Consider the following 27933-nt stretch of genomic DNA (forward strand, 5'->3'; position numbering starts at 1 on the left):
AAAAACATCGATGAATGCTCGATGTTTCTCCACCTCTAGAAATCATTCGTACTTTGAGAACGGTCGTGTTGTGTTGTTATTGCTCGGCAGCAGCAAAAATTCCGAGGCGAAGAAGAAGAAGCAGGAGCGGACAACGCCAGCGCAACAACAGTGTGCGTGTGAATGTGTGTGCGCGAGCAGAGCGCTGGCGTGTGTGTGTGTAAGCATAGCAGCAACAACTCCCCGATACTAACTAACAGGCGAGAGGGAGATGGCAATAGCGACGGTCGTTCGGTGGGCCCGACTGTTCGTCGCGTCTGTCGGTCGTTCTCGCTCATGCACCTTAACGGCAGAGGGAGGGAGAGAGGGCGCCACAAAAAAAAAACCAAAAACTCTCACTCTCTCGCTCTGCCCCCGTGTGTGTGTTCTCGCTCTCGCGCGGTGGTGATAAATTTCTGTTTCTGTTGGCACAAAGTAAAAATATAACAGAATAAAAAATCGTAACGCGGCATATAGAAGCTAATCGAAGATTATTGAAAGTATTGGGAGGAGAGAAATTCCATTTGTTAGTGCGTCTTAATAATTTTTTTTTACATTGGAAACTTTACAATGGGCTGCCGGTTTTGATGTGAACGAGTGTTTTTTAAAAGAGCGTGAAGAATAAAAACCTTAAATATTAACCATATGATCTTTAAAATGGCTAAAGCAACTTTCAAAAATTCAAAAGCTTTGGCGGGCAATCGATTTTTGTGCGCGTTGCAACTCTGGCGATAACGATTTCGCGGACGATAACGCAAGTGCACTAATCAGCATTATCACATGCAAATTAAGGTCATCCGAAATGAAAAATGACCACCAATCAAAGGCTTTGCTCTCCTTTTTGCCGCCCCATTTTGCCAAACGTAAAAAGCTGTGTGTTTTTATCGCCCCTTTTTTGTGTGCGTGGTGTTTTGGCAACCCTGGCGCTGCGGCTGCATAAGTGAATTCCGACGAAGAGCCGTGTCATTATTTTGTTGGCCAAAACATCGTTTCGTCGAGATTAATTGGCAGCAAAAACTCGATTATTTGAAGAGCTCGTCGGCTTTATATCATTATTTTTTTGGGACGTGTGTGTTATTTGGATTGCCATCGAGCACAATAGGCCGACTTGTACCCCGCGGCCACCCCTCTTCACCTGCATGGGTGACAGGGTTGCCAGATCAACGATAAAGCACAAACTATTTAGTTTAATCCGGAATTCGTCGTTTTTTCCTAGAAATATTAGTTAATTTTAATAAATTATCTATTATTTTCCGCAGTTTAAAAAAATTCATCTGGTAACCCTAGTCGTGAATTTGTGTGCGTGCGTGTTTCGTGTCGTGTGCATATCCATGTGCGAGAGTGTGCGTGTGTGTTTGCGCTCTTATTCAAATAAAAATTGAATGTTTTGCACTCGAAATTCAAGTCAATTACGGTTACGGCTCCACTGGTAGTAAAAACACCTTTAAACTGGATAGTTGCCCTAATTTATGGTAAATTCCCAGTGTAAGGATATGGGTTAAGCGTGTGATCGCCAAGAGATCGTTATCGTTATCCCGGCTTTGGTTAATCGCTCCCGCATTCCTCCTGTCTTGGCATTCCCGCCTCCTTTCTCCCACTCTGCTTCCCTCTCTTAATCAGAGATGCGTAGGTCGTGTTCCTCTCCCGCACACACACTCACGATCGTGAGCGCTGGCATTGTGTAATCGATTTACGTTACGGTTACCTTTTAACCCACATTGAGTGGAGTTATCCGTGTAGCTAAGAACGGCAGAAAATATCGGTAGATTGCAAATCTATTTTATATGCAGATTGTCAAAATATTGTGTGATTTCTTATCGAAAAAAATGCTCACAATATTAAATTTGAAATGGTTTTCTGTTTGATTTTTTTATTATATTTCTAAAAAAAAACTATAAAATATTCGGTGACTTTATATTAAAGTAAACAAAATAACTAACAAATCACAATTATTCCGTTAATTTGCATATGTAGGTAAATAATTACTTTTTCATTTAAAATTTGTTAGATAAAAAGTAAAAATCTTTAAACATTTTTGAACTTATTTCCATGTTTCAGTAAAGCTGTTATTGTATTTTAAGAAAGTAAATAGCGTATTATTACTTGGATAACATTTGTAAACCTGTTGTTTTTAAAGAGTGCAATTTCTCCGATCACGAGCCTCGCCTACCTGGCTCACGCGGGCATTTCTAGGCGACGCCAACAGAGCGTGTTAGTGGTGGCAGTGGCGTCGAGTGAATGACTCCGTAGTGGGGCATCAATAGAAAGAGAAAGAGGAGGGGGCACAGGCATAGCCAAATTGAAAGGAGCGAGAGGAGATGAGCAATAATGGCCAGTGAGTGGAGTGGATTTGGATTTGTGTCAAACCGATTTTTCCCCCCATAAATATTCGCAGAAAACACAGCTCTTGAGGACCAACTGACCCCCTGGAAATTAAATTCCATTTTGTTGTTTAATTAGCACTTGTTTTATACAGGGTTTGTGTATAAAAGCGGTGATTACGCAGCTCCATTATCTTTATATAGGCTCTTTTTTCGAATCGATTGCACACAGTGCGTATGCGCAACCTATTGATATTAAACAACCAGTTGCAGGCCCGTTTCATTACTATTTCGTTCCGTTTCTATTTGCAGTTCGTTGTTGTTTTCTATCCAGTCCAAATGTCAGCTGTTTCACGCAACATGTACCATAAAAAAAGCGGAACAGCGAAACGCAGAAAAAGAGCAAATCGATCAAGCCCAGGACAACAACAACAAAAGCAAGAGCAAGAGAATCAGCAACAACAAGCAGAGAAAGAGAGCTGCTAACAACGTAAACAAAAACTAAACACACAAAAAGAGATCGCAACAACAACAATAATAAGAAGGCAGGGAGAATAAAGAGATCGAAAATAGAGAAGGAGAAAGAGAGAGAGAGAGCAAGAGAGAGATATAACGATAACAGATAGATAAAGTAAGTAAAACTAGATATTGGTTGATATGCAAAACGTTTCGAAAACACTTATCGATAATATTTTCAAAATTTTGGGAATACATTTAAACATAGATAATTTCCTAATCTTAACTTTTCAAAACTTTGTGAAATTAAAAATGGTTTTACTTTAATTCTTTGAAATTAAATTTCTGAACGTCATTAAAACCACAAAATAAAATAGTTATTTTATTTCAAAATAAGTATATGTTCCTAGACCGGATTTTCAACCAATTAAGCAAAATTGATTGGCAGAAGCGTGTAGCGGCTAAATTTAATTAAGTTTCTTCGTTTTGGTTACTTTTAGTTATTTTTAAACAAGAGTTTTAAACCCGTATTTCTTCATGCGGCAAATATTTTGAAGTCTATTTTATATTTATGCATCACTCTGTAAGATTTTGAATTTTTGTGTCTTGGAATTAAATTACGTCATGCTTTAATTAGATTTAGTGTAAATATATGTATTATAGAAGTGTCAAGGAAGAGTAACGTTTATTTCAAAATTTACTTTACGATGGGTAAAATATTTTTACAATTTTGGGGTCAATAAAAAAATTATTTCATTCCAATTTTAATTCAATTAATTTATTGCAGAATAGTACTTTTTTTAGACAGAAAAAAAGTTATTTAAAAAGTTGTGAACACTTAAAATAATAATAAAAATCGAATTATTTTATATTAATATTTTATAAACAAAATTAATCCTGTTTAGGATTACAGTTCATCAGGTGTTCTAAATACACTAGTTTGGCTCTAAATAGAAACCCTTATAAGACGTAAAAATATTCAGCTGATATAATATCGGCTTGCAACCCTAACTTAAATCATAACATTTTGTGTTAATCCTGACACCTTTTTCTTTTTCTTTAAGAATAACAGAGCGGGAACCACACTGACTGAAAGGAGGAGTTCGGGAAAGGAGAGGTGAGGTGGTCAACAGAACGCAGGATCAATCACCGCCATGACAATCATACTCTTCCTCGTGGACACCTCGTCGTCCATGTGCCAGAAGGCGTATGTGAATGGGGTGCAGAAAACGTATCTGGACATTGCCAAGGGCGCCGTAGAGACGTTCCTGAAGTATCGCCAGCGGACGCAGGATTGCCTCGGAGACCGCTACATGTTGCTCACGTTCGAGGAGCCACCGGCAAATGTGAAGGCTGGGTGGAAGGAGAATCACGCGACCTTCATGAACGAACTGAAGAACCTGCAGAGCCACGGCCTCACCTCCATGGGTGAATCGCTGCGGAATGCCTTTGATCTGCTGAATCTGAACCGGATGCAGTCGGGCATCGATACGTACGGCCAGGGCAGGTGTCCCTTTTACCTGGAACCTTCGGTCATCATTGTGATTACGGACGGCGGACGGTATTCGTACCGAAACGGTGTCCATCAGGAGATCATACTGCCGCTTAGCAACCAAATACCTGGCACGAAATTCACCAAGGAGCCCTTCCGCTGGGATCAGCGTTTGTTTTCGCTGGTCCTCCGAATGCCGGGCAACAAAATTGACGAGCGAGTGGACGGCAAGGTGCCGCACGATGATTCCCCAATCGAGAGGATGTGCGAGGTGACCGGCGGACGGTCATATCGAGTGCGGAGTCACTATGTCCTCAACCAGTGCATCGAAAGTCTGGTCCAGAAGGTTCAGCCGGGTGTAGTGCTGCAGTTTGAGCCCCTGCTACCGAAAGAGGTTGGTGCCGGTGCCGCTTCCGGTGGCGGATCAGCGGGAACGGGCTCGATTTCCATTTCGGGCACATCTCTAACGTCCGGAGCGGATCCACCACCCGATATTGTCTTCCAGCCGGTGAAAAAGATGATCTACGTGCAGAAGCACATCACGCAGAAGACCTTCCCCATCGGCTATTGGCCACTGCCGGAGCCCTATTGGCCGGACTCAAAGGCGATAACATTGCCACCGCGCGACGCACATCCCAAACTGAAGATCCTAACGCCGGCGGTGGATGAACCGCAGCTGGTGCGTAGTTTTCCCGTGGACAAGTACGAGATCGAGGGCTGTCCACTGACGCTGCAGATCCTCAACAAGCGGGAGATGAACAAGTGCTGGCAGGTGATTGTGACCAATGGAATGCATGGGTTTGAGCTGCCCTTTGGTTATCTAAAAGCAGCGCCCAACTTCTCGCAGGTGCACCTCTACGTACTGGCCTATAACTATCCGGCTTTGCTGCCCATCCTTCACGACCTCATCCACAAGTACAACATGAGTCCGCCGAACGATCTGATGTACAAATTTAACGCCTATGTGCGCTCGATACCGCCGTATTACTGCCCGTTTTTGCGCAAGGCGCTGGTCAACATCAATGTGCCGTATCAGCTGCTGCAGTTCCTGCTGCCCGAGAATGTGGACAACTACCTGTCGCCGACGATCGCGAATCAGCTGAAGCACATCAAGAATACGGCCAAGCAGGATCAGGAGAATCTTTGCCTGAAGGTTTACAAGCAGCTGAAACAGCCCAAGCCACCGTATCGCCAAGTGGAGACGGCCAAACTTTGCACGGGTGCAGCACTGCGAAGGGACTTGGTGCGACATCCACTGCTGCGGGACACATTTGCCAAGCTGCATGCGGAAATAGAGCCCGTGGAGAACTATACGATTGTGGTGCCGCAGCTGACGCATCAGTCGTCCGCCAAGACGTACCGCAATCCCTTCGATATACCACGTCGTGACTTGGTGGAGGAAATAGCCAGGATGCGCGAGACCTTCCTGCGTCCCGCTTCGCTGGTGGCCAAGGATTCGGGCCACTGCCTGCCCATCGCCGAGATGGGCAACTACCAGGAGTACCTCAAGAACAAGGACAATCCACTGCGCGAAATCGAGCCGACGAATGTGCGGCAGCACATGTTTGGCAATCCGTACAAGAAGGACAAGCACATGGTGATGGTGGACGAGGCGGATTTGAGTGATGTGGCGCCGATGAAGTCGCCAAATGGCAATGGACCGGGTGGAGCCCCGCCGGGATCGCCATCTGGGTCGGGCTCGCCCACGGGGGCGGGTCCCTCGTCGCCAGGTTCCTCGCCAGGCGGTGGTTCGGGTCCCGGAATGTCCGGAATGGGTGGCGGAATGTCCGGGCTCATGCTTGGCGGCAGTGGCGGATCCTCGAAGAAACTCGATGGCACGTCCAGGGGGCGAAAGAGGAAAGCCGGACCTTTGCCACGTGGCTTCGAATTTCGCCGAATGTCCACGGATTCGCGATCCTCCTGCTCCAGTGCCGTCTCCTCAACAACGGGCAGTGCGCCAGGATCTCCGATACCGGGAGCCACATCATCCCTAGTCGGCTGCGATTCCTCTTCAGGGGGAGCCGATGGCAACACCAGTTCCAGCTGCTTCGACGAGGACAGCAATAGCAACAGCAGCTTTGTGAGCTCCACATCGGAGGCTTCGTCAATTGACTCCGGCATGTCCGTCTCCCATACGGATCGATTGGGCATCGGTTTCGATTTCAACGAGGAGGAGACCAGCGATCAGGACACGCCGCTCAACGGCTATGTGCACAATTTTATCAATGGGATCAGCGATGATGCGGCTTCGGGGGAAACGGATGCGGTACCAGGTGGTGTTTCACTGCCGGGAGCATCGCCAGCTAACGAACCGCCAGCTGGACCACCACCAGCAGTGACACCAGCAACGCCAGCGGCATCTGTGATCCAGACCAGCAATGGCAGCGATGTTTGCTCCTCCGTCGCCGCCAGCAGCAGTAGTTCCATCATCAGTTCCAGCGCCAGTTCCTCGGGAGTTCTCTATGTGCCCCTCAACGGCCTGACCACCCATGCAGCCTACAGCAGCAATCTGGGCGGTCTCAGTTCGCCGCTGGACAACCTGAGCTCCTTGGGTGGAGCAGGAGGAGCAGGAGCAGCCGGTTTACTGAGTGGCAGCAAGCCGGGATCGTTACCCCTGGCCAATGGCTATGGACATCCGCATAGTTCAGCCATCTCTCCGCCTTCGCCGCTATCCTTGGTGCCTCCTTCGCCGCTGGGAGCCAGTGCGCCCGCTGCCGGCTCGTCGGCATTATCGTTCGGCTCCGCCTACTTCAGCCACAATGACATCAACGATGCCTCGGAGATCTCGCGGATACTGCAGACCTGCCACAATGGGACCAGCAGTGGCTCCTCGGGCGGAGCGGGAGCAATCAACAGCAATTTGAACGGGAATGGCAGCGCGGAGAGTGGGGGAACCTCGTCCGAGGATCATGGCTCGCTGGGTGGCAACAGTTTTGATGCACTGAAACGCAACGCGGGACTGGTGGGCGGCACTGGAGCGGGGAATCCCCATTATTTCTGGGCCAGTGGCCTCAATCATCACAACAATAACAACAATAGTGGCGGAGGAACACCGGGCAGTTCGGTGATGGGCAACAGCCACAATCATCGGGGCAACAACAATAGCAGCCCCTGCAAGCTGGAGATCAAGAGCAGCACCAGCTGCAGCTCTTCGCCGACGCACAACAACAACGGAGAGATGAGTCCCACGGGACAATCACTGCCCCCCATCTTCAGCGAGGAGCAACGTGAGGCGGCCCGCTTGCACAATATTGAACTGCGACTGCAGATTTACCGGGACATCCGGCGACCCGGTCGTGACTATAGCCTGCTGCTGGAGCACATGAATCTGGTCAAGGGCGATTATGAGATGCAGCAGGATTTCGTGGAGATGTGCATCGGGGAATCGTTGCGCTTCCGCCGACATCGCATGGTGTCCAGCATCCAGGAGTGGTGGGATCGCAAGCAGCAGTTACCGGGAGGAGGAGCAGGATCAGGAGCAGGATCTATTGGAGCCCCGGCAGCAGCTACCATCGCGGAGCAGGCCGTCGCCAAGAGTTAACGATGGCTCATGTGGCACCACTGAGCCCGCGGGGTCATCCAATCCATCTGTCTGTGATGTCAACGAAATCGAAAACGGAATCGAGTTCGCAAAAAAAGGGAAGAGCAGCTGCGGCAGCCAAGAATTCTCGTCAATTTCCATATATTGTATATAAATGCCAGGACAGCCAGCCCACACAGGATCTGGATCGGGATCAACGCCGGGGGATATAGCCACTATATCGCATACCAAACAACCAACAACAATAATAATAATAACAACAACAACAAAACCAACAAGCAGCAACAATTCTAAAGCAGAGAGAACACCACATTTTTGGGGGCGATTTCTTAGTAACTTAAGGAGTTTAGAAGTTTTTGTAGGGCGCTCGGATTTAAATCCACTCGCCAGCAGGCAGATGCATGTAATTATACTAAATATAAATACTTAAGTTAGCCATTAGTTAACGATAAAACTTAAAACAAAAAAAATCAGAAAAACTAAAAGATTTTGTAGCAGCCGGTTCAGTTGTAACTTTTTTTTTTTACCTAGTAATACAATTTATTTTTCTCTTTTACGTCTAGGAATTATATTAATTAGACTTATATCAATTTAAGTGTATATTGTATGTGTATAAAAAAGGGAAAGTTTAGGAAAAGCTTGAGCTTAATGAGCCTCACACATTTTAGCCAATTTTTGTTGGACCTGTTTCAAGAACACTTCGCTTTGATTTTAGCCAAAACGAATAGAGAACGTATAAAATGCAAAAATTTACACACACACATTATATAGTATATATATTATACATATATTTATTGCCTAAATCAGGTCATCGTTTCATGATCTAAAATAATCGTATTATAATGTATTTTCGGTTTCCTACAATCCTTTTTTTTTTTTCTCTTATTTCATATATTCTATTAAATAATTATTCAAATTTTATCTCGAGCGCATAGCCTAAAAAAACTCAAAATAAGTTTTTGAAAGGCAGACAAAACGAAAAGCAAAAAAAGGTACCGTTTGTTATATATATATAAAAACCAGAAAAAGTAATACATTTTTGCACTATTTTTTTACGTGTATGTTTGTATGCATGGCCTGTGAGTAATTGAGTAATAACAAAAAAGGAAACGTTTACTGGTAGTTAGGCAGAGGGCAGTGATTTTAGGACTGCTTCAGGATTAAATAATTATGTACAATTTAGAATGTGCGTATCTAACAAATTTCATAAGACATCAACAACAACAACAGAAACAACAGAGCAGCAGTAAAACAATACGAAATCAAAACGAAAATAAAAAGAGGAAGCATTGCATTCAAATATCATGTTTTGGGAGGGAAATACTTTTTCAGCACCCCATCCCTCTCCCCAATCTTCGTCCAAAAGCGTCGACGACCATGCCCATGTATGAATGATCCCTTTTTATGGTCGTAGTCACGCCCCCATCCTCTTCGATATTCATTATATGATTTTTGGGGAATTACAAGTACAATTGGGTTTTGGGAAATATTAATAAATATATTTTATTTTGAATTGAGAAGCAGTGAAATGAATTATTTCAAAGTAGTAAAATGTTAGCCCTTGGATTGGCAGCGCTGTATGAAAAGTATTAAATTCTTTACAAAGCAAGGTTCTTAAATAATTTATAGTTGGATGATTATTATCTTAACTATATAAAATTAGATATTATCTTTATAATTTAAAGAACATTTGGTATTTCTAAAATTTTATGGGACTAAATTCTGTAGTTTTTTTTTGAGGTTACAAATTTGATAATTTTACCTAATTTTTATAATAGATCAAGTTTTGGCTACTGAAAGCTAATTTGATTTTTGGAAAATGCAACCCTTCGAAGTGTACCGTTATAAGTTAAAGCTGAGCTTTTTTCCTCACGCTTGCGTTCATCACGCTGCACAGTGGGTTAAGAAAACAATCATTTAAATGAAATAATTTTATGAGAATAATTTTTTGATAAAAAAACCTTATATTTAAAGCTGAACTAGTCAATATTTTTTGGAAGTTTCTAATTTTAGCCCACTGTTCGTCCCTGAGCTTTTTGGGTGCTCAAAATTGCGCTCGTCACGCTTCCGGATGCCGATAACATTCACTCCCCCGATAGCTATCGATAATCCGGTCAGCTGATCGCTGGCCGATGGACCGCGAACGACACTCTGTCCCCGATTGTTTCAGTCGGCAATCGGACATCGCGCACCTCTAGTTTCGGATTCATTTTCAGCAATGGAACAAAATAAATAAGCGGCTAAATTGCGCATAATTACGTGTAAAATAGTTAATGCAATTACCAATGGCTAGATGCTAGCAACAAAATGCGCAGCGCGAAAACACAAGCGGCGGGTTAAAATAAAATACAACACACAAATATTATATTTTTTTCGGTGTGTGTGTGTGTGGGGCAGTGAGCGGAGGAGAGAGAGAGATAGTGGAAGAGGAGTTTTGGTGGAGAGAAGGAGAGAGAACGAGGAGGGGAAAAAGTAAAAGTGGCGGTGTCTCTATACGTGTGTGTGTGTGCTTATGCCGAAAAGAAGTTGCAGAAAACATTACGCAAAATAAAAGAGAGAAATAACCACAACAAAAGACATTGTGCAAACAACAAAGAAGGAGGAGTGGAGAGGTGGGTGAAGGGGTGAGAAGAGAGGAAGAGCAAACGAGAGGGGAAGAGGAGCCCCCCCTCCCTTTAAACCAGTGAGTGCGAGCGAGCAAGAACGACCGGCGCAATGAGCATCGTTGGCGAGAATCACCCCCTCCCCCCGCCCTCTGGCCCATCCAGCGCGGTGGTATCCGCATCATCAGGAGGAGGGGTTGTTGGAGGGGGAGTCATGGGCGTAGGCGTAACCACAGCAAATGGCCCCCGTGTCGTCACCATTTACAAAACGGAAACGGGATTCGGCTTCAATGTGCGCGGTCAAGTTTCCGAGGGGGGTCAATTGCGCTCGATCAACGGCGAATTGTACGCCCCCCTTCAACATGTGAGCGCCGTTCTTGAAAATGGGGCGGCCGAAAAAGCGGGCATCAAAAAAGGAGACCGCATCCTGGAGGTGTAAGTATTATCCTTGATATGTAACATTCTACCAAACAAGTTTGAATAGTAAATAGTCGCCTTACTGAAATAGTGGTTCTGAAATAGTCATTTTTGGGGCATTTGAAACTGACATTCCCTTATGTTATTAAAAAGAGGCGATCTAATAACTCCTAGAACTTTTTAAAGTGGTTTATATCTTTAGCATTAACGATTTGGATACTACGTTAACTGGCAACATAATTATATTGATCATACATATGTCTGGGTTGATTATATCCTTTTTACTACTACTTAAATCCCAATTGACACTGACATGGTTAGAAACTGAAATACTGCTATAACACTATATAACTGACCAATTAGGAGAATGTGTAAAAGTGGTTTAATGTTATAATATGATTTGGGTTTGTTAGTAATTTCTTGAAAATAACTTTTCTTTTATGAAATTATTACCCAAATTATAGTATTGAGTACAGTAATTCCTGGTGTACATAAAAAACTTCTAAAAAGTGTGTCAAAATTCAAAAAGCAGTCTGAAGAACAAGCTCTTTAAGCGCAGGTCTTATACTGTTGCTGTGTTTAGGGGTTAAGCAAGTAATGTTAACCCCACGAAGTGGTTTTCCAACCTCTGACCCCACCCACTTTTCGGGCTGAAAGGGGCGTTTGAGTTTGGGTGGGTGGCGGCATTGGAACTGAAGTTGGAAGAGAATTTGTAGTGGGTCAAAATTACCAGGAATATTAATAAACACTTGCATCTGTGTATACCTTTTTTTTTTATTTTATTTTATTTTTTTTTTTTTTTATTGATGAGGTGATTCTGTTGGTGGGTCGATGCTCACCCGTGTAAGAGGGTTGGTATCGATATTTCGGGAAGTGCTCGAACAGAGAGGCAAATGCATATGTTCGAATATTACTAAATTTCAAATACCTCATATATAAAGGGCTTTAGAATTTACAATCGTAATCAGTTTTTAAGCTATTGGGCAATACTTCTTTATTAATAATAATATTATTCCTTATAGGTGACATTTTTAGGATGTTTAAGTTGTAAGCTCATACCAAGTTTTGTGGAAAGCTAGTATTTCTTTCTTGTTATTAAATAATTTTTTTGCTTTTATGTTTTCTCGAATGTTATAATATTATGGTACACACATGGGCATTCACTTCAATACTATTGCATTCAGGCTAATTAAAAAGCTCACTTGTATTTCTTTTTCGTTTGCATTTCTTTCTTCCACTCTGCTCATTGGTTTTAATCTCTTTCTATGCCAAGCAAAGCTTTTGTTTAGCATCTTTGACATTTTAGTTTCGATACCCGTTATCAGTGAGCTGCCCTTCTCGCTTCTCCTCTCCCTCTTTTCCTTCCTTCACATTCGAGGTTGTCCATCAACCATTTTATTTTATTTCGTTTTTGTATGCACAGTCAACTCAGGCAATAGTGAATTAGAGGAACAAAGGTTTTTACTATGTTCCAATAATTTAAAATCAATATTATAACCAATATATAAATTTAATTGGACTTTGTATTTGATCTTTCGAAATCAAATCCAAATTCCGCCTTTTTAAGTGATTGATCTCCTATAATATTTAATTGTTGCTAATAAAATATTGACTTTTCATAAAAAAACAAATACTAAACCTTCTTCAAAAATATACATCACGAAAAATAAAAAAATGCGTTTCCGATTCGGATTAAAATATGTGTCTTGATTACCTCAAAAAAATGTAACTTTAAGGAGTGTTTACTGTATTTTGGTACTCATAAAGTTTCATTTTCATCGTTTCGTGGGTGCGGTATTTACTCACTCTTTTCATCATCCACTATCCCCGCTTCGAGATGAAATTCAATTAATAAATTTTGCTAATGTTTCGTTGCTCCAGCACCCAACAACTTAATTATCATCGTTACCTTCTCGTCGGCAACGAAAAACTAACAAATTTTCCACACTTTTCCATTGCAAACAGAATGTGTGACGTGAAAATAAGAGATACTTAGGTGGGTGGAAAAACGGAGACGGGCGAGGGGGGTCATGCTCGTCTATTATGGGGCTTGTTGTTGCTATTTGCAGTGCCCATCATTTCATTATCAGTGAAAACGACAACAACAATGACGGACAGCCGTTATAATTTGGCTGCGCGTGAGCTAACAAAAGCAGAAAATCAGAAACACAAGCTAAAGTAAAAGTAAAAGCAAAAGCAACAAAAAAAAACACAAACTGCAGAGGGCAAGCAAAAAGCAAAAGCAAACAAATTTGCATTTGGTTTCCGCCTTTTGCGAACCAGTTTTCAACTGGTACCAAGCGCTTAAATCCCGCTACTTTTGTATACTTTACTAGATGTTATAAAAATCAGGCAAATTTGCTCAATTAAAGAAATTAAAATATTCGAAAAAATTTGAAACAAGAATAATATACATACAATATTCCTTCAGTAATTTAATTCACAAGTTGTCAATCAATTAATGTTTAAAAGCTGTAAAAAATTACTTTTTTATTTAAATTTATTATTTAAAAAGTATCAAAAGATATGAGTTATGCATGTTTCAAGCTATAACCGTCTTGTAGGATGTCAGATTATTATCAGTATTCATAGAACTTGGACCTCAGAAGAGTATTGGTTCACAGAAAATGTGTGTTTTCGGGGGGCGTTCCTCTCATTTCATTATCAGCTGCCAAACTTCCATTATCATCAGTTATTAGTTCACTCTCCCACCACACTTTATTGCCTGGAACTATCGGAGTTTCCTGGACCACCAGTACTGAAGTAGTGACCACCAGCTATCCGGCAAATCCTGATTTGAAACCAGATTGACTTGTGTTTGCCTCCAGAGAGTGGGTGCATCGTTGCACAGACTTCCATTGCATCGGACACAGAACGGATCATTTGCGGAGCACTCCGGCACCTGACCCTCGCATCCTCGCACCGTATAGATCCCATCCAGACGACTAACCACTGTGCTTACACACAGCTCCGTGGAGCTAGTGCAATTACTGGTAGTCATCGCCGTAGGCAAATCCATTGCCGCACAATCCGTATCCTTGTCCTGTGCATTGCAGCGATAGCAGCTCCGCACGGAGTAGCGATTGCAGGAATCAGCATCCCGACACAATTGGCAACTGTCACCCAGGGCAGAAGGCGCAAAGTCCGCATCCGCACAGCCACGTCGCAGGAAGGTATCTGCATAAATACAGGGAACATTTATATAGGTTTCTGGATTGTCAGGGATTTTACAAGTAACAATAGGGGTCTTGTCTAACATAAACATATTTCAGGTTTTAAATATTATTTTTCTTTCTAGTACTAATATAATTTATAATTGAATTACAATTTTCTTATGTTGGTCGAAAAATAAATATGTTACTATTCGTCGTTGACTGTTCATGACTTTTTTTGATTTTACTATATTTTCATATGTATAATATTTTTAAAGTTAAACCAAGAATATCCTCTGACTTTTCCGCATTACTAAAACTCTTTAAAAATGATTTATGGTATAATACCGAAGTTTATTAAAAAAAGAATTAATAATGTTTCGGATTGGTCTATTGATAGATATAATACCAAATTAAAATAAGAAAGCATTGCTGTTTATCTCAGTGGGTCTTTTTATGGGTATTCCCAGCTCTGATTCCCCGGAACCACCCACTCACCCTAACCTTGCTCGCAGGAATAGCAGGCCGTGGTGCCCGCTGCGCACTTTTCGGTTGGCAGATTGCGTCCTGCCCGACAACCCGGATTCGCGGTGGAGTTACAGACGGCACAGACTATATCCTGGCAGTTGGAATTGCAGAATTCGCCGTGGCATTCGCTCAAATCGCCGGTGGGATAGAAACCCATCGTTGTGGAGCAACCCCTTTGAATGACCTCCGTTTGGGTATTCCGATAGCTGTAGCAGTTCTCCCGATGTCCGTACATCACTTTGTTGACGCAATGGGCAACAGTTGTGTTGCTCAAGGAGCAACTTGGTTGATCCTCCGGGGCCTGATCCCGCAGGCAATCGGGATTGGGGGCCAGTCGATTGTGGGTGCACTGGAGGCAACGCGATTCCGTGACGGTCTTCTCCACATTACAACCATTGTAATTGCACTTCAAACAAACATGCGGACAGGTTGCTGGCAGATTGGTGTGCTCACAACCACGCTGGGTATTGGATAAGTGCACTACGTTCGTGTAGCACCTGTCATCCTCCCGATAAACCGGACATGGTAGCAGATACTGTGGTCTGCTGGTCACATCGATGCACTCCGATCCGCTGCACTGATAGCATCGCAAGCGATCCGTGGGATAAACGTGCCGGTTGCATAGACTCGTGTTACACCTGTCACACGGAGCGGCACAATAGCCATTGGGATATAGTCGGGCCAGGCAGCCGCGTCGTGTTAGTCCCGCAGATATCGAGGTGACACACTCGTCGCCGGTCTGCAAACATTCCTCCACTTCCAATTGCTGACCCGGTCGAGTGGCACATTCCGAATCCTCGGCGGAATCGCAGGCATAGCATTCCAGGGAATTTACTATAGTCAATCCCATTATGAGCAGTCCACCCACCATAAGAAGCAGCACCTGGGAATCCAATTTTTCCCTCCTAGCCATCGTGTAATCGGTTTGGAATTGCTGGTCAGACTGTTTGGACAAAGAACTAGCTGGCTAAGAATAATGCAGGCCATACTGCGATTAGATTAGCTTTTGAATCTCGAGTGGTTCCAAGTTCGCACTGATTGGACAGGATAAGTTTTTGAATGGGTATTTCTATGTGGGTTCTGTCTGTATTGCAGATGGCACTCGTCAAGTGCTGACACTTTCAAAACCTAAACATTTGATCCGTGAAAATTTAATAGGTTAGTGAAATTTGAAACCATTACAACAATTGATTTAGATACCTCAAATTGATTGTGCGCTTGTAAAATCAAAATATCACTCTGCTTTTCATAGCAATTAAAGGTATTGTTTACCAATTGATCCATTTATTTGCGTTCAACGTATGCTAAATACGAGAACTAACACTTTGGAGGTGGAATAAACGGCATAGTTTGTGAAATTGAATAGAATCAATTTAATGCCGTTTGCCTCCCGAAACATTAGACAATTAAAAATAATAAACTTTGTTGAAAGAAAATACAATTTGCCTGTGAATTTAACCCATATTGCTGCGAAGAAAGTTTGACACCCCCCACATTGGGCATTCAAAGTGAATAAATAAATTCCTTGGACAATTTGTGTGTTTGCTACTTGCTACGTCTCAACTTTGTTGACTGAATTAACTCATACATGAAACCTAATTCATTTCAACGAGAAAATGGGCCATCAATTACTTATGTCGGTTAGGCAGTCACTTAGTATTTGGCATGATAATAATTGAAAGTTGTTGAACTTTTGCGGGTGATTTAATAGGGCAACTATATAATGCACTTTGAATTGAACTTGGACTTGTCAAGTAATTCTCCCGTTGCCACTGAACAATGGAATGCCTAAGGACGAAAAGGATGGGTTCATTGACCCTTGGGCTAATCCTGAAGAGGGTTTGATGAATTGCTGAACCTTTTCAACAGTCGCCTTTTGAGACTGCTCTACAAAACGGGACACTGAATGGATACTTCTGGATACATGACATAATTGAGGACCCCAAGGACCCCAGACAGTCTTTTCTAGCCATATTCCATCTGCATCTTTTGTGCACGTCTTGCACTTGACCATCTCTCAGTCCCCTTAACATTGTACTTGGTCGTGGGAGGTCGTCGTTGGTTGTTCTCAGGTTGTGGGATTCAATCAATGGGGATTATGAACTATTTTCAGTTCGCCTTTCGTTTCGCTTTCTTAGCACTTCTCGTTAAAGTCCACAACAGCAATGCCAGCACACATAGAAATAGAAACATTAAAATAAGTGGTTAAATGAATAACAATAAAATAAAATGAGAAAATATATGGTCATTTCCCGTCCTCTTAAACGTGACATTCGTAAGAATTTAAAATGGAAAAAAGTCAAGGGTTGTTTAGTTTAAATTGCTTGGTGAAAGCACACACAAAACTCTTGTCTATTGATAAAAACTAGGCTTAAAAATTGAATAGTTTCAAGAAATGTTCAAACTCAGCGTTAATTTAATCATTCGGCAATTTTGTTCGGCCTTGTTATATTATGCAAAACTTTATTCTCCCAGTGTGTATCAAGATACACGAAAAAATCCATCCAAAGAATACCGAGAACAACTTTGCGGGTATAGCAAACAATAAAAAAGAAGGGAACTTGATTGAAACGAAGAGGAACAATTGCATCTTGAGCCGGAAATTTGCTTCACTTTTTTCCTCTTTTCCCTCTTTTTCAACTCCTGCGCTTCCTATCCTATTACTCCCAAGGTATTTTCCCTTGACAAATATATACATATACGTACGTATTTCGTATGTACAAGTTTAAGCAAACAATTTAAAGTTTATACTCTCAGGCTGAAACTAAATTGAGTGTTAAGAAGCCTTTAAACACGCAAGTGGCAGACAATTTCCCAACTCAAACTTGCCACACGGGTCAAATGAGTTTTTGTGGCATATGGCTTGAGTTATTGAAGGGTCATTAGCTGATTTGTAGCCAGCATATAAACTAAACGTCTTTGTCCAACCACATGAACCACGTAGAAGACGAATAGTGTGTTAGATCGAGTTACCAAATTTTTTACATGTTATGAACTTGCGTGATACCGAAAATAAAAATAATTTAATCAAAGTGTAGTTATGGCTTGAAATTTTAAAGCTTGATTGGATTTTATAGTCCAGCTGTCTATAAAATATAGTTTAGAAACAAGATAGGATCAGCAGATATAAGGGGTTTCAACATAATGTGAAAATGTTAATTGTTTACTTTTTTTAAATAGATATAATTTATAAAGTTTTAAATCAAAATAGATGTATGGGCATTCCAATATTATGTAAAATTTGTATTTCCTTGCTTATCACATCTATGTATGTATAGTTTTAAAACCAAAATAAGTCACAGAATGAGACTTTCATCTCAAAGAAACATTATACTATTTGTTAAAAGTGTAAATAGCCAAAGTTTGAACAACATTTTTATTGGGTATTATTAGATCGAGACCTTTGCCTCGAAGTCGGCCGTCCAGCATGTGTTTTTATGCTGCCACGAATTTGTGTTTGCGGCTTGGTTCTGTGTCAATGTTGTTACTGTTGTTGCTGGTGGTTTGTGGCATATGCCCCGACAATAATCAATAGATTTACGTCACTGGATGGACTCGGATTGGATGGGGAGTGCGATGTGGTCGTTGTTGTTTCGACTTGGTTGCCTGGCTCTGGCTGGCCCACATTTCCGCATTTCCTAGAGACCCCGAGTTTAGTTCGGTGGCGGTTTCAGGTTTTCAGGTTTTCATGTTTTCAGGTTTCACTTTTCGGTTTCATTCGGACTAAGCCAGAAATAAACATGACAGAAAATGAGTAAGGGGGCGATTTCGAATCAGGGGGAGAAAACACATCAAACAGAAAGAGAAACAGAAAACGAGAATTAAGCAATGGAAGGACTCATGTCAAGTCCTCCACTGGATTCCTGTTGGGCTTAATTAATTTTCGATTTCCATTCCCGTTAATGGAATTACATTTCAGTTGCAAGCGAGTACGTGTCCAAGGTAAATTAAATATAAACATCCAATGCAGAATGCTGGGCATGGCAAAGCTTTGTTCGTTGGTTGCGAATCCAGGGGGATATATGTAATTATGTGGATATATATATTTTCCTCTTCAAATTTTCTCTTCATATTTTTAGATATTTAAACCCACTCGATAGCCTATATGCGAATTATCTTTGCATTTCGCGCCGCAACTATTAAAAATCTGTATGTAAACATTTTTTTATTCTATTATTCGTTCGGGGCTGGCAAATATTTATTCGATTTGCTCAACTTAAACAATTGCATTCCCCGTAAAACCCATATATACCACAGCACAGTCGCATTTCCATGTCCAATTAGTGCTGGAGGGAAACACACAAATCGCGAATAAACATTGACAGAAATGAATATAGAAATCGCATTAGTATTTGCTTAAGATAGTTGCGTTGTCCTATCAACTTGGGAGATACCTTGTACTGTTCTCTGATACTTCGAAATGGTAATTGGTTGGTTGTTTTTGTGTAAAGGTTTCGAGATTTGTCTATATAGTGGTTTGAAATCTGTTTGTATTTATGTTCAAATACTTTTATGGTGAAAAACTGTTTTTTACTGAAAATTGAAATCCATTTAGGATTTGAAATAATTTTAAATGATTTAAAAAGGCTTTGAGTTTAAGTCAATCAAAACAGTATAGAATATTACATATTCTGGGTTAACTTAGAGCTTAAAGATGTTATATGGGACTATTTATTTTTTGGCCTTTTCACCTAAAAACCTTAGCATAAAGTTGAAAATATAAAAGCTTCGGGAGAAAACTAAAAATAGGCAGGCAAATGCCAATCGATATGGTGTGTGAGCAAAGAATAAATGCCCTCAGGAGTTAGTAATAACAATACAAGCCACAACGCCCCCAGATGTTGTTTCACATGTCACAATTTGTGGGTGGACGCCCACTGTGCGGTCGACATGCGACGCCAGCTTGTCCCACTGTGCGCCAATTTACACGCTTTTCGCGCCTATTTTTGGCCTTTATTTAGCTAGCTGTCTTACCACAATTAACACCCACAGTAGACCACACTGCTAATATGTAGTCAAAGATAGTTGAAATGTTTCAAAGTTAGGTTACAACAATTAATGGAAATTGAGTAGTCGGTCGTAAACAAGAAAACATTTGCCGCATATTGTCGGACACAATTAAGAGGGAAAGGCATTTGCATTTGACTATAAATAAATGCATAGATAGCTTTGTGTTTCTCTCTCGTATTCTGCCTTTGTGTGTTTTTGTCTTGGTTTTTTGTTTTAACTATTTTTACCGAGAGTGTCTGGGTTCCATTGCAAACAGGTTTCCGGAGTGGAGTAAAGTCTCTCCTTGTCTTGGTATCAGTTTCAGTTTCAGGCTTTCAGCTGTCTGCGCCTGTCTCCTGCCATTCTCCTCCGGCTCTCCACTTCGCCCCCGGTTTATCGGCCATTATACTTGTATGCTGGTGTATTATGGTATGCCAGGTCCCCCCGATTTCTGGATTTCTGACATGTTGCTATGTGAGTCACGCTGGTCTCTCTGGAGCTTTTCGAGCGTTCCACAGAGTGCGTCACATTGTGGCGATATCTCTACTGCAATTTATTTATTTACTTACTTACGGATGGCACGGATGGCAAATTGCAAACCGGAAAGAAGACGCAGACTCCTCCGGAGAAGTGGAGGAACTCGGGAAAAGCTCGGAATTCATGTGAATGTGGATGTGGATGTGGGGTGGATACTTTGCCCTTATCAAAGCCCGTTCGTTCGTTGTTCCCTTTTATTGCCATCCACTTGATTTCTTGGTCGTGTAAATAACATTTGTGCTACTTGTTGTGATTCCATTTAATTTCCGCGGCTGCAATTTATTGTGCCCTATTTTATTGGCTTGATTCTGTGGTATTCTATGCAATGTAATAATATTTTATCTCATTTTCTATATATAAATCTCCACTCTGTTTCATTATAAGTTAATTAGAAGATTTAGGGGTTTTATATCAAATTTTGAATCATAAGATTATAAGTTAATTGGAAGATTTTACCTAACTACCCTATATCTATAATTTTATATTCTAACCACCAAATAGCCTCGGTTCTGTTTCATTAGATCTTGTATATAAGGATATTTTTTAAAGTGCCAATCTTGCAAGATTTTATGATCCGAATGGGTTAAATTCGAATTAATTTTCCTTGTTATTTTTATTACATTTCAATTAATTTCTTATCACTAAAATGAGGTTATTAGTTTTACAAATTCCCTTTTGATTTTGCCCCCTATCTTTTCCTCTGTCTATCAATCTTTAAGTGCAATCGAAAGCTTCGATCCTAAATAGATACGATATAGCACTCGACGTGATTCCAACTTGACCCGAATCGAATCGGATCGAGTCTACTGTCTGTCCAGAGTCCCCGCCTTATCAACACTTCACCGATGTCAATGCATCCATTATCGGCGCTATCTCTGGGCTCCCACTGTTATTATTTTCGCTTAAATTGATCTGCGGTCGTCGGCAACGCCTTTAATTCGCCCGAGGCGATCGTTCAGAACCGTTTCCATTCTTGATTTCCACTTCACTCCGAATGCTGCCTTTTCATTCTGTTCAGTTTTCGCAGTTAACTGCTTTGGAGAAACGCTTGCAACGGTGCGGTATTTCGTATAGGACCCATAGTATATCCCCATATATATAATGTAATGTATAATATCCCCATAATGTTATAATGTTGGTTTCTACAATTTTTCAGAAATGGCGTCAGCGTGGAGGGAGCCACACACAAACAGGTCGTGGATCTAATCAAGTCCGGCGGTGACTGCCTAACTCTGACGGTGATATCGGTGACACAACAGGTAAGTGCAAGCATTCAACATATATATTTTGATGTTTTTATACCCTTGCAGAAATTATTATAATTTCAGTCTAAAGTTTATTTTATTTTTATTTTCGAAAATTGGCTTTGCAAAAAAGTGACCAAAAATCTGAACTCTCTAGCCTATAACCTTTATTACAGACATCCTATTTAAAAATGGCACACTTCTAAATAATTATGGCTTAGTTCTCTAATAAACTGCGTTCTCATCTTGGTTTGTAGTTTTGGGTCGATTTTTCATAATTTCCAAATTCTCGAAAAATGGCTTTGCAGAAAAGTGACCAAAAACTTCACTTCTAAGCCCATAACTTTTCGGACAGATATCCGATTTTAAAAAGGGATATCTCTAAATGATTGTGGTTTAATCATCTAAAAAACTGCGTTCTCAGTTTATTTTTTAATTTTTTGTCGATTTTTCGTCATTTCTATAAGGGGTTACCCTTTTCCAAATTCTCGAAAAATGGCTTTGCAGAAAAGTGACCAAAATCTGCACTTCTAGGCCCATAACTTTTCGTACAGACATCCGATTTTAAAGTGGCATATCCCTAAATGATTGTGGTTTAATTCTCTAAAAAAAACTGTGTTCTCAGTTTATTTTTTATTTTTGGGTCGATTTTTCTTCATTTTTAATGATGTTTCGAAATTCTCGAAAAATGGCTTTGCAGAAAAGTGACCAAAATCTGCACTTCTAGGCCCATAACTTTTTGAACAGACATCCAATTTTAAAGTGGCATATCTCTAAATGATTGTGGTTTAATTCTCTAAAAAACTGTGTTCTCAGTTAATTTTTTAATTTTTGGTCGATTTTTCTTCATTTCTATAAGGGGTTACCCTTTTCCAAATTCTCAAAAATGGCTTTGCAGAAAAGTGACCAAATTCTGCACTTCTAGGCCCATAACTTTTCGAACAGACATCCGATTTTAAAGTGGCATATCTCTAAATGATTGTGGTTTAATTCTCTAAAAACTGTGCCTTCAGTTTATTTTTTTTTTTTGGGTCGATTTTTCGTCATTTTTAATGATGTTACCCCTTTCGAAATTCTCGAAAAATGGCTTTGCAGAAAAGTGACCAAAATCTGCACTTCTAGGCCCATAACTTTTCGAACAAAGTGGCATATCTCTAAATGATTGTGGTTTAATTCTCTAAAAAACTGTGTTCTCAGTTAATTTTTTAATTTTTGGTCGATTTTTCGTCAATTCTATAATTTTTCGTCAATTCTCTTCCAAATTCTCGAAAAATGACTACAGAAAAGTGACCAAAAACTGCACTTCTAAGCCCATAACTTTTCGTAAAGACATCCGATTTTAAGGTGGCATATATCTAAATGATCGTGTTTTGATTCTCTAAAGAACTGCGTTCACAGTTTATTTTTTAATTTTTTGTCGATTTTTAGTCATTTCTATAAGGGTTACCTCTTCCAAATTCTCGAAAAATGGCTTTGCAGAAAAGTGACCAAAAACTGCACTTCTAAGCCCATAACTTTTTCTATAGACATCCGATTTTAAAGTGGCATATCTCTAAATGATTGTGGTTTAATTCTCTAAAAAGCGGTGTTTTCAGTTTAGTTTTTATTTTTGGGTCGATTTTTCTTCATTTCTATGAGTACATACTCAGTTTAATCCTTGATGCACTGCATCCGGTCAAAGTAAGATGGTATCGCTGTGAGCAGTCTGCAACCGCTCCTCAATCACAGACACACATATGTGTAATATGTAATAATATAATTTATAGGTCCTTGATCCTACTTGAGGTCCTACATCCAGGTACACTTCTTGAGTGGATCTAAGATCAAAAAGCACACACTCACTCTTTCTGACATCCGAGTAAACTAATTTATGGGCTGCCACAGCACATAGGTCGTAATTTTTTGGCTAGAACTAGTTGGGAATTATAAGTACAGATGAAGATTAGTGATGATGACGGAGCCAATTAACATTAACATTTACATGTTATTAGTATTATTATGCCATTACAAATATGTTATTTAACATTTACCAACTTTTATGTTTGAATGCTGATTGTTGACTGTTAATTGATGGTTGTAGATTGTTGAATGTTGATTGTTAATTGTTGATTGTTGATTGTTGATTGTTGATAGTTGATTATTGATTGTTGGTTGTTGAATGTTCATTGTTGATTGTTGAATGTTACATGTTGCATGTTACATGTTGCATGTTACATGTTGCATGTTACATGTTGCATGTTACATGTTGCATGTTACATGTTGCATGTTACATGTAGAATGTTAAATGTTGCATGTTGAATGTTTAATGTTTCATGTTGCATGTTGCATGTTGCATGTTGCATGTTGCATGTTGCATGTTGCATGTTTCATGTTGCATATTTATAGGGGAAGTGCAATGGCTGTGGGCACCAATCGAAAACTAAAAAAGTAACATTATTATGATCGACAATTTATCGGAAAATCGACTTATCTTCATTGTTTATTGTTTAAGGATCAAAGTCAAAATATAGAATATTTATTTTTTGTAATAGATGCAAGGGTATATTAATATCGGTATATTAACACATTAACATGTGTTATTATTCCTATAGAAACTGTTTTAATTTTATAAAATAATCGTTTTTTTTTTAACTTAGGAAGCCGATCGACTGGAGCCGCAGGAGGATCAGAGCGGCTACTCCTACATTGACTACTCGGACAAGCGCTCGCTGCCTATTAGGTGAGTCTCTTTAAGGTAAAAGAAAGGGGCAATCTTTATAAAATCCCTCATCTTTTAGCATACCCGACTATGGGATTGTGAACCGGAACGGCGAGCGGTACATTGTCTTCAATATACATATGGCCGGAAGACAGTTGTGCTCACGTCGCTATCGGGAATTCGCCAACCTGCACTCGCTGCTGCGCAAGGAGTTCTCCGGCTTCAACTTCCCCAAGCTGCCCGGCAAGTGGCCCTTCCAGCTGAGCGAGCAACAGTTGGACACGAGGCGCCGTGGACTGGAGCAGTATCTGGAGAAGGTGTGCGCGGTGCGCGTGATCGCCGAAAGCGATGCCGTTCAGGACTTTCTCACCGATACCGAGGACGACATATCAGCCTCGCCGGTGGACATCAAGGTGATGCTGCCCGATCACGAAGTGAGCACCGTATCGGTGAAGAAGTCCTCCAATGCCCAGGTGGTGTGGGAGATTCTGGTGCAGCGCGCCAATCTCACCGCCTACACGCAGCAGTATTTCTACCTGTTCGAGATCGTCGAGTACAACTTCGAGCGGAAGCTGCAGCCGCACGAGATTCCCCATCAGCTGTACGTGCAGAACTATAGCACCGCCTCATCCACCTGCCTCTGCGTCCGCCGGTGGCTCTTTTCGGTGGCCAAGGAGCTGACGCTGCCGGATGGCGAACAGGCTGGCCGGTTTGTCTTCTATCAGGCGGTCGATGAGGTGAATCGCGGCAATATCAGGGCCGATGGCCGACTTTACGAGCTGAAGGCCCTGCAGGACGCCAAGAAAGCGGGCGACTATCTGGCTTTGGCCCGCACACTGCCTGGCTACGGGGACGTCGTCTTCCCCCACTGCTCCTGTGATAGTCGCAAGGAGGGACACGTGGTGCCCGCCGTGGGTGAGTCTCGTTTGTTTTATTTCAACCATTTTAAAGGAAGCAATCAAGCGTGATGAATTCGTACGAAAACTATTCAAGATAAGGCTGCAGTTCATCCTAAATTAAAAAAAAAACGAACTATTGAAGTACATGCAAAAAAAAACTAGAAAACCTCCAAATCTTTCTTAAAGAAATGAATTTCTTATATTTGCTGGGCTTTAAACACATATTAAATCGTATTTAAAATGGCATTTAAAGTGGTTTCTGTTACTTGATATTTTATAATGATCCTTACGTTTAATACTCCTTGTTTCTTGACAGGCATGAAGAGCTTTCGGCTACACGCCTGCCGTGAGGATGGCTCATTGGAGGCGCAAATGGTCGAGCTGACCTGGGACAGCATCACGCGCTCCGAGAGCGACGAGGAGTCCATGTCATTTTGCTTTCAGTACAATCGTCCAGATAAGCCTGCACGTTGGGTCAAAGTATACACGCCATATGTATGTCGCATCGTTAAAAACTTGAATATAATGCGCTTCTTAACTCTGAATTAGTACAAAATCGTTTAAAACATTTCCTTTGGTTATAGGACCCTTGGTCAATCCAAAATTTATTGTTGGAGTTTACATTTCTTGCTAATAAGGGAATATTATATTTCATAAAATTTAACAAAGGCATTTGGTATTTTAAAATTTAACGATTTCGGATGGCATTTTATTGTCAAGCCAATTTGGATGAAATATCTATAATAAAGATAATAAAAAATACGGCAATAATGTACCAAAAAATATATTTTCGATTAAAAAAACACGCTTTAGCATACAGTTTAAATGATTAATTGGACTATAGTATTTTTCTTATTTTGAAGTGCAGATTATTAACATTATATGAATTAAACACGCAAGTCCGTGCCATATTTTAAGTCGGCTATAATTAATTTGTAAATGATTTAAGGGCTGATTATGAAAACATATGTAGTACGAAATGTACGGTGTATATTAAACGAGGAGTTTAGCTGCGCACTATACAAACCACAAATCTATGTCATTCTTACATGAAGTGCATTTAATTAATGTTGTTTTTTATCCTGCAGCATGCATTCCTTGCGGACTGCTTTGACCGCATCATGGAGGAGCGCAAGTGGGACGACAGCGGCGACTAGGGAAGGCGGAAGGCGGTGCAGGAGGAGCAGGCGGAGCCAGTGGAGCAGAAGGAGCAGCAGCGGCGCCGACGACGGCAGGAAGCACAGATTAAGCAGCCTAGCACCATACCGAACATCACCAGGCGGACCGAGGCATTGCACATTGTTCGTTAGGTGGTCGGTGGATCCAACCCAGTCGCTGACCTCTCCGCTTCTAAACCCACATACGACCACATCCCCTTCGGTTAGCATGCCATATTCCGGCTGGTCAGTTTTTTGGGCGCTCCGGAATCTGAAGACTCAGATTCGTGCTTGCCAAACTGCTGCACCTAAAGCCTCACCACCCATATATATTGTAAAGTATATTTGGCACTGATATATATACACATATATAATTTGTACATTGACAAGCAATTGCAATCGCCTTGGCTCTCAATGCTCCAGTTAAGGAGGAGGATTGGATGGAATGGTCTGGTCAAACGGATATTAACGGAGTTGGAAAATGTTAACAGCAGCAACAAAAATGTTTCAAATGTTTTCGGCACTTAGCACATAGAGCAAACACAGGCACCAATTTAGATCAAGCAGAACCGACGATTCTCATTATACAATATATATAAATATACACACACCACTCACAGACATGCATACATTATAAACGACACAAAAAAATATATCGAAGAGTATATTTAAGCCAACCTCAGCGTAATATTTAATTCATACTTTTCCAAATACCTTTTGTTCTGTTTTGTTTGTATATTTTGTTCATAGGAAAGCAGCGGCTTAAAATGGAAATCTATGAAAAATAAATTGTAAAAAGTCAATTTTAATTATAATGTTTAGCAATCAAATCAACAAACATTGATCATTTATTTATTTGTATGTACGTAGGAAAGCCTAGAACGAACTCAACTGAACGCAACAAACCGAAATCAGAGTAAACGCAAAAGAAAAGCAGGTTGGCAACAAGCAAATGCTAAACGAAACAATATAAATTTAATAGTAAACTAAAGCGATGTAATGTTGAAAATAATGTACTCATTCGAAAACTTTCTATAGAAACTGTTAGTTAAAATTAAGGTAACGTTAATAGTTATTGAACAAATGCGAAAACGAGACTCAAAACTCAACTAAACTCTCAAAACCGAACTCAAAAATTAACCCAGAAAGAGACGGCAGGCGGACAGAAGAAAGAGAGAGAGAGAACACAAATAGCAAAAATCGAGAGCTTTCTTTCACGACAGAAATCGACAAAAAAACCATTACAAAAACATAAACAATTTCACACAATTTAAGGCAGAACATTATACACCCGCATACTTATAGAAATGGCATATATAGGCATACATTTATCAACGATGCAAGTGACGTCTGCTTGTGATATTTACAATTTACACAATTATTACGATTAATTTTACATATTCTTTAATTGATTCCATATCTTTTTCGTATCTGTATTGGATTTGTTAATCTCTCAAGGTGTGTAGTCCACGTAATGTATTTATTATGTTTAGTTTTAGTCCTACAATAATGTGAATTTAAAATTATGTTTATTCTTATTATTCCTTTTTTTTTTGTCTCTTTTTGGCCATTTACATGTAGCGAGCGCTTATTTTAGATTTGTGTGTATTCCATATAATAATTAATAATACTATTCAACTAACTCCGATCTGTAGTTATTTATTTGATTATTGTTTTTCTGTCCCATAGCTGTTGAGCGAAACAAAAGTGTTGGGCGTCTGGGGGACCGCGAAAACAGAAGCAACATATATCGAACAAATATATACGCTAACAAAAGATACATTCCTTAAAACAAATACGAAAATAATTATCAATGTTTTCTTACACATTTAATACAACAAAATAAGTCAAATGACAGATTAAAAATAAAAGCGTATAAGA

General features: G+C 40.7%; 3 protein-coding genes across 9 annotated transcripts; 2 read left to right on the forward strand and 1 right to left on the reverse strand.

The window, feature by feature from the left end:
• The first annotated feature begins 58 nt into the window (after positions 1 to 58).
• Positions 59 to 8877, forward strand: LOC108046122 (integrator complex subunit 6). 6 transcript variants are annotated; one of them, XM_017125685.2, is made up of 3 exons: positions 59 to 199; positions 2652 to 2970; positions 3860 to 8877. In XM_017125685.2, the coding sequence occupies exon 3, from the start codon at positions 3950 to 3952 to the stop codon at positions 7826 to 7828; it is 3879 nt and encodes a 1292-aa protein (XP_016981174.1). In that variant the 5' UTR covers positions 59 to 199; positions 2652 to 2970; positions 3860 to 3949; the 3' UTR covers positions 7829 to 8877. The 6 variants fall into 6 exon arrangements, with proteins under 6 accessions (XP_016981174.1, XP_016981176.1, XP_016981179.1 ...); XM_017125687.2 differs by having other exon boundaries at positions 59 to 152; XM_017125690.2 differs by lacking the exon at positions 59 to 199 and adding an exon at positions 528 to 544.
• Positions 8878 to 9985: 1108 nt separating this feature from the next.
• On the forward strand, positions 9986 to 26162 carry LOC108046133 (sorting nexin-27). 2 transcript variants are annotated; one of them, XM_017125704.2, is made up of 6 exons: positions 9986 to 10866; positions 21211 to 21313; positions 23935 to 24017; positions 24076 to 24911; positions 25212 to 25390; positions 25984 to 26162. In XM_017125704.2, the coding sequence occupies exons 1-6, from the start codon at positions 10544 to 10546 to the stop codon at positions 26050 to 26052; spliced, it is 1593 nt and encodes a 530-aa protein (XP_016981193.1). In that variant the 5' UTR covers positions 9986 to 10543; the 3' UTR covers positions 26053 to 26162. The 2 variants fall into 2 exon arrangements, with proteins under 2 accessions (XP_016981193.1, XP_016981194.1); XM_017125705.2 differs by lacking the exon at positions 9986 to 10866 and adding an exon at positions 21006 to 21110.
• Positions 13356 to 16500, reverse strand: LOC108046134. Its single transcript, XM_017125706.1, has 3 exons — positions 15729 to 16500; positions 14505 to 15656; positions 13356 to 14025 (listed from the first exon to the last, which is right to left on the reverse strand). The coding sequence occupies exons 2-3, from the start codon at positions 15439 to 15441 to the stop codon at positions 13580 to 13582; spliced, it is 1383 nt and encodes a 460-aa protein (XP_016981195.1). The 5' UTR covers positions 15442 to 15656; positions 15729 to 16500; the 3' UTR covers positions 13356 to 13579.
• Positions 26163 to 27933: the final 1771 nt, after the last annotated feature.

This window comes from Drosophila rhopaloa, unplaced genomic scaffold, assembly GCF_018152115.1.
Source record: "Drosophila rhopaloa isolate 14029-0021.01 unplaced genomic scaffold, ASM1815211v1 contig_3, whole genome shotgun sequence".
In the NCBI taxonomy this organism is placed as follows: domain Eukaryota; kingdom Metazoa; phylum Arthropoda; class Insecta; order Diptera; family Drosophilidae; genus Drosophila; species Drosophila rhopaloa.

Coding starts and splice junctions, on each gene's coding strand:
- LOC108046133 (XM_017125704.2), top strand. CDS start 10,544: ATGAGCATCGTTGGCGAGAATCACCCCCTCCCCCCGCCCTCTGGCCCA. Junction 10,867..21,210: donor GGAGACCGCATCCTGGAGGT/GTAAGTATTATC, acceptor ACAATTTTTCAG/AAATGGCGTCAGCGTGGAGG. Junction 24,018..24,075: donor AAGCGCTCGCTGCCTATTAG/GTGAGTCTCTTT, acceptor CTCATCTTTTAG/CATACCCGACTATGGGATTG.
- LOC108046122 (XM_017125685.2), top strand. CDS start 3,950: ATGACAATCATACTCTTCCTCGTGGACACCTCGTCGTCCATGTGCCAG.
- LOC108046134 (XM_017125706.1), bottom strand. CDS start 15,441: ATGGCTAGGAGGGAAAAATTGGATTCCCAGGTGCTGCTTCTTATGGTG. Junction 14,026..14,504: donor CTGCTATTCCTGCGAGCAAG/GTTAGGGTGAGT, acceptor GTATTTATGCAG/ATACCTTCCTGCGACGTGGC.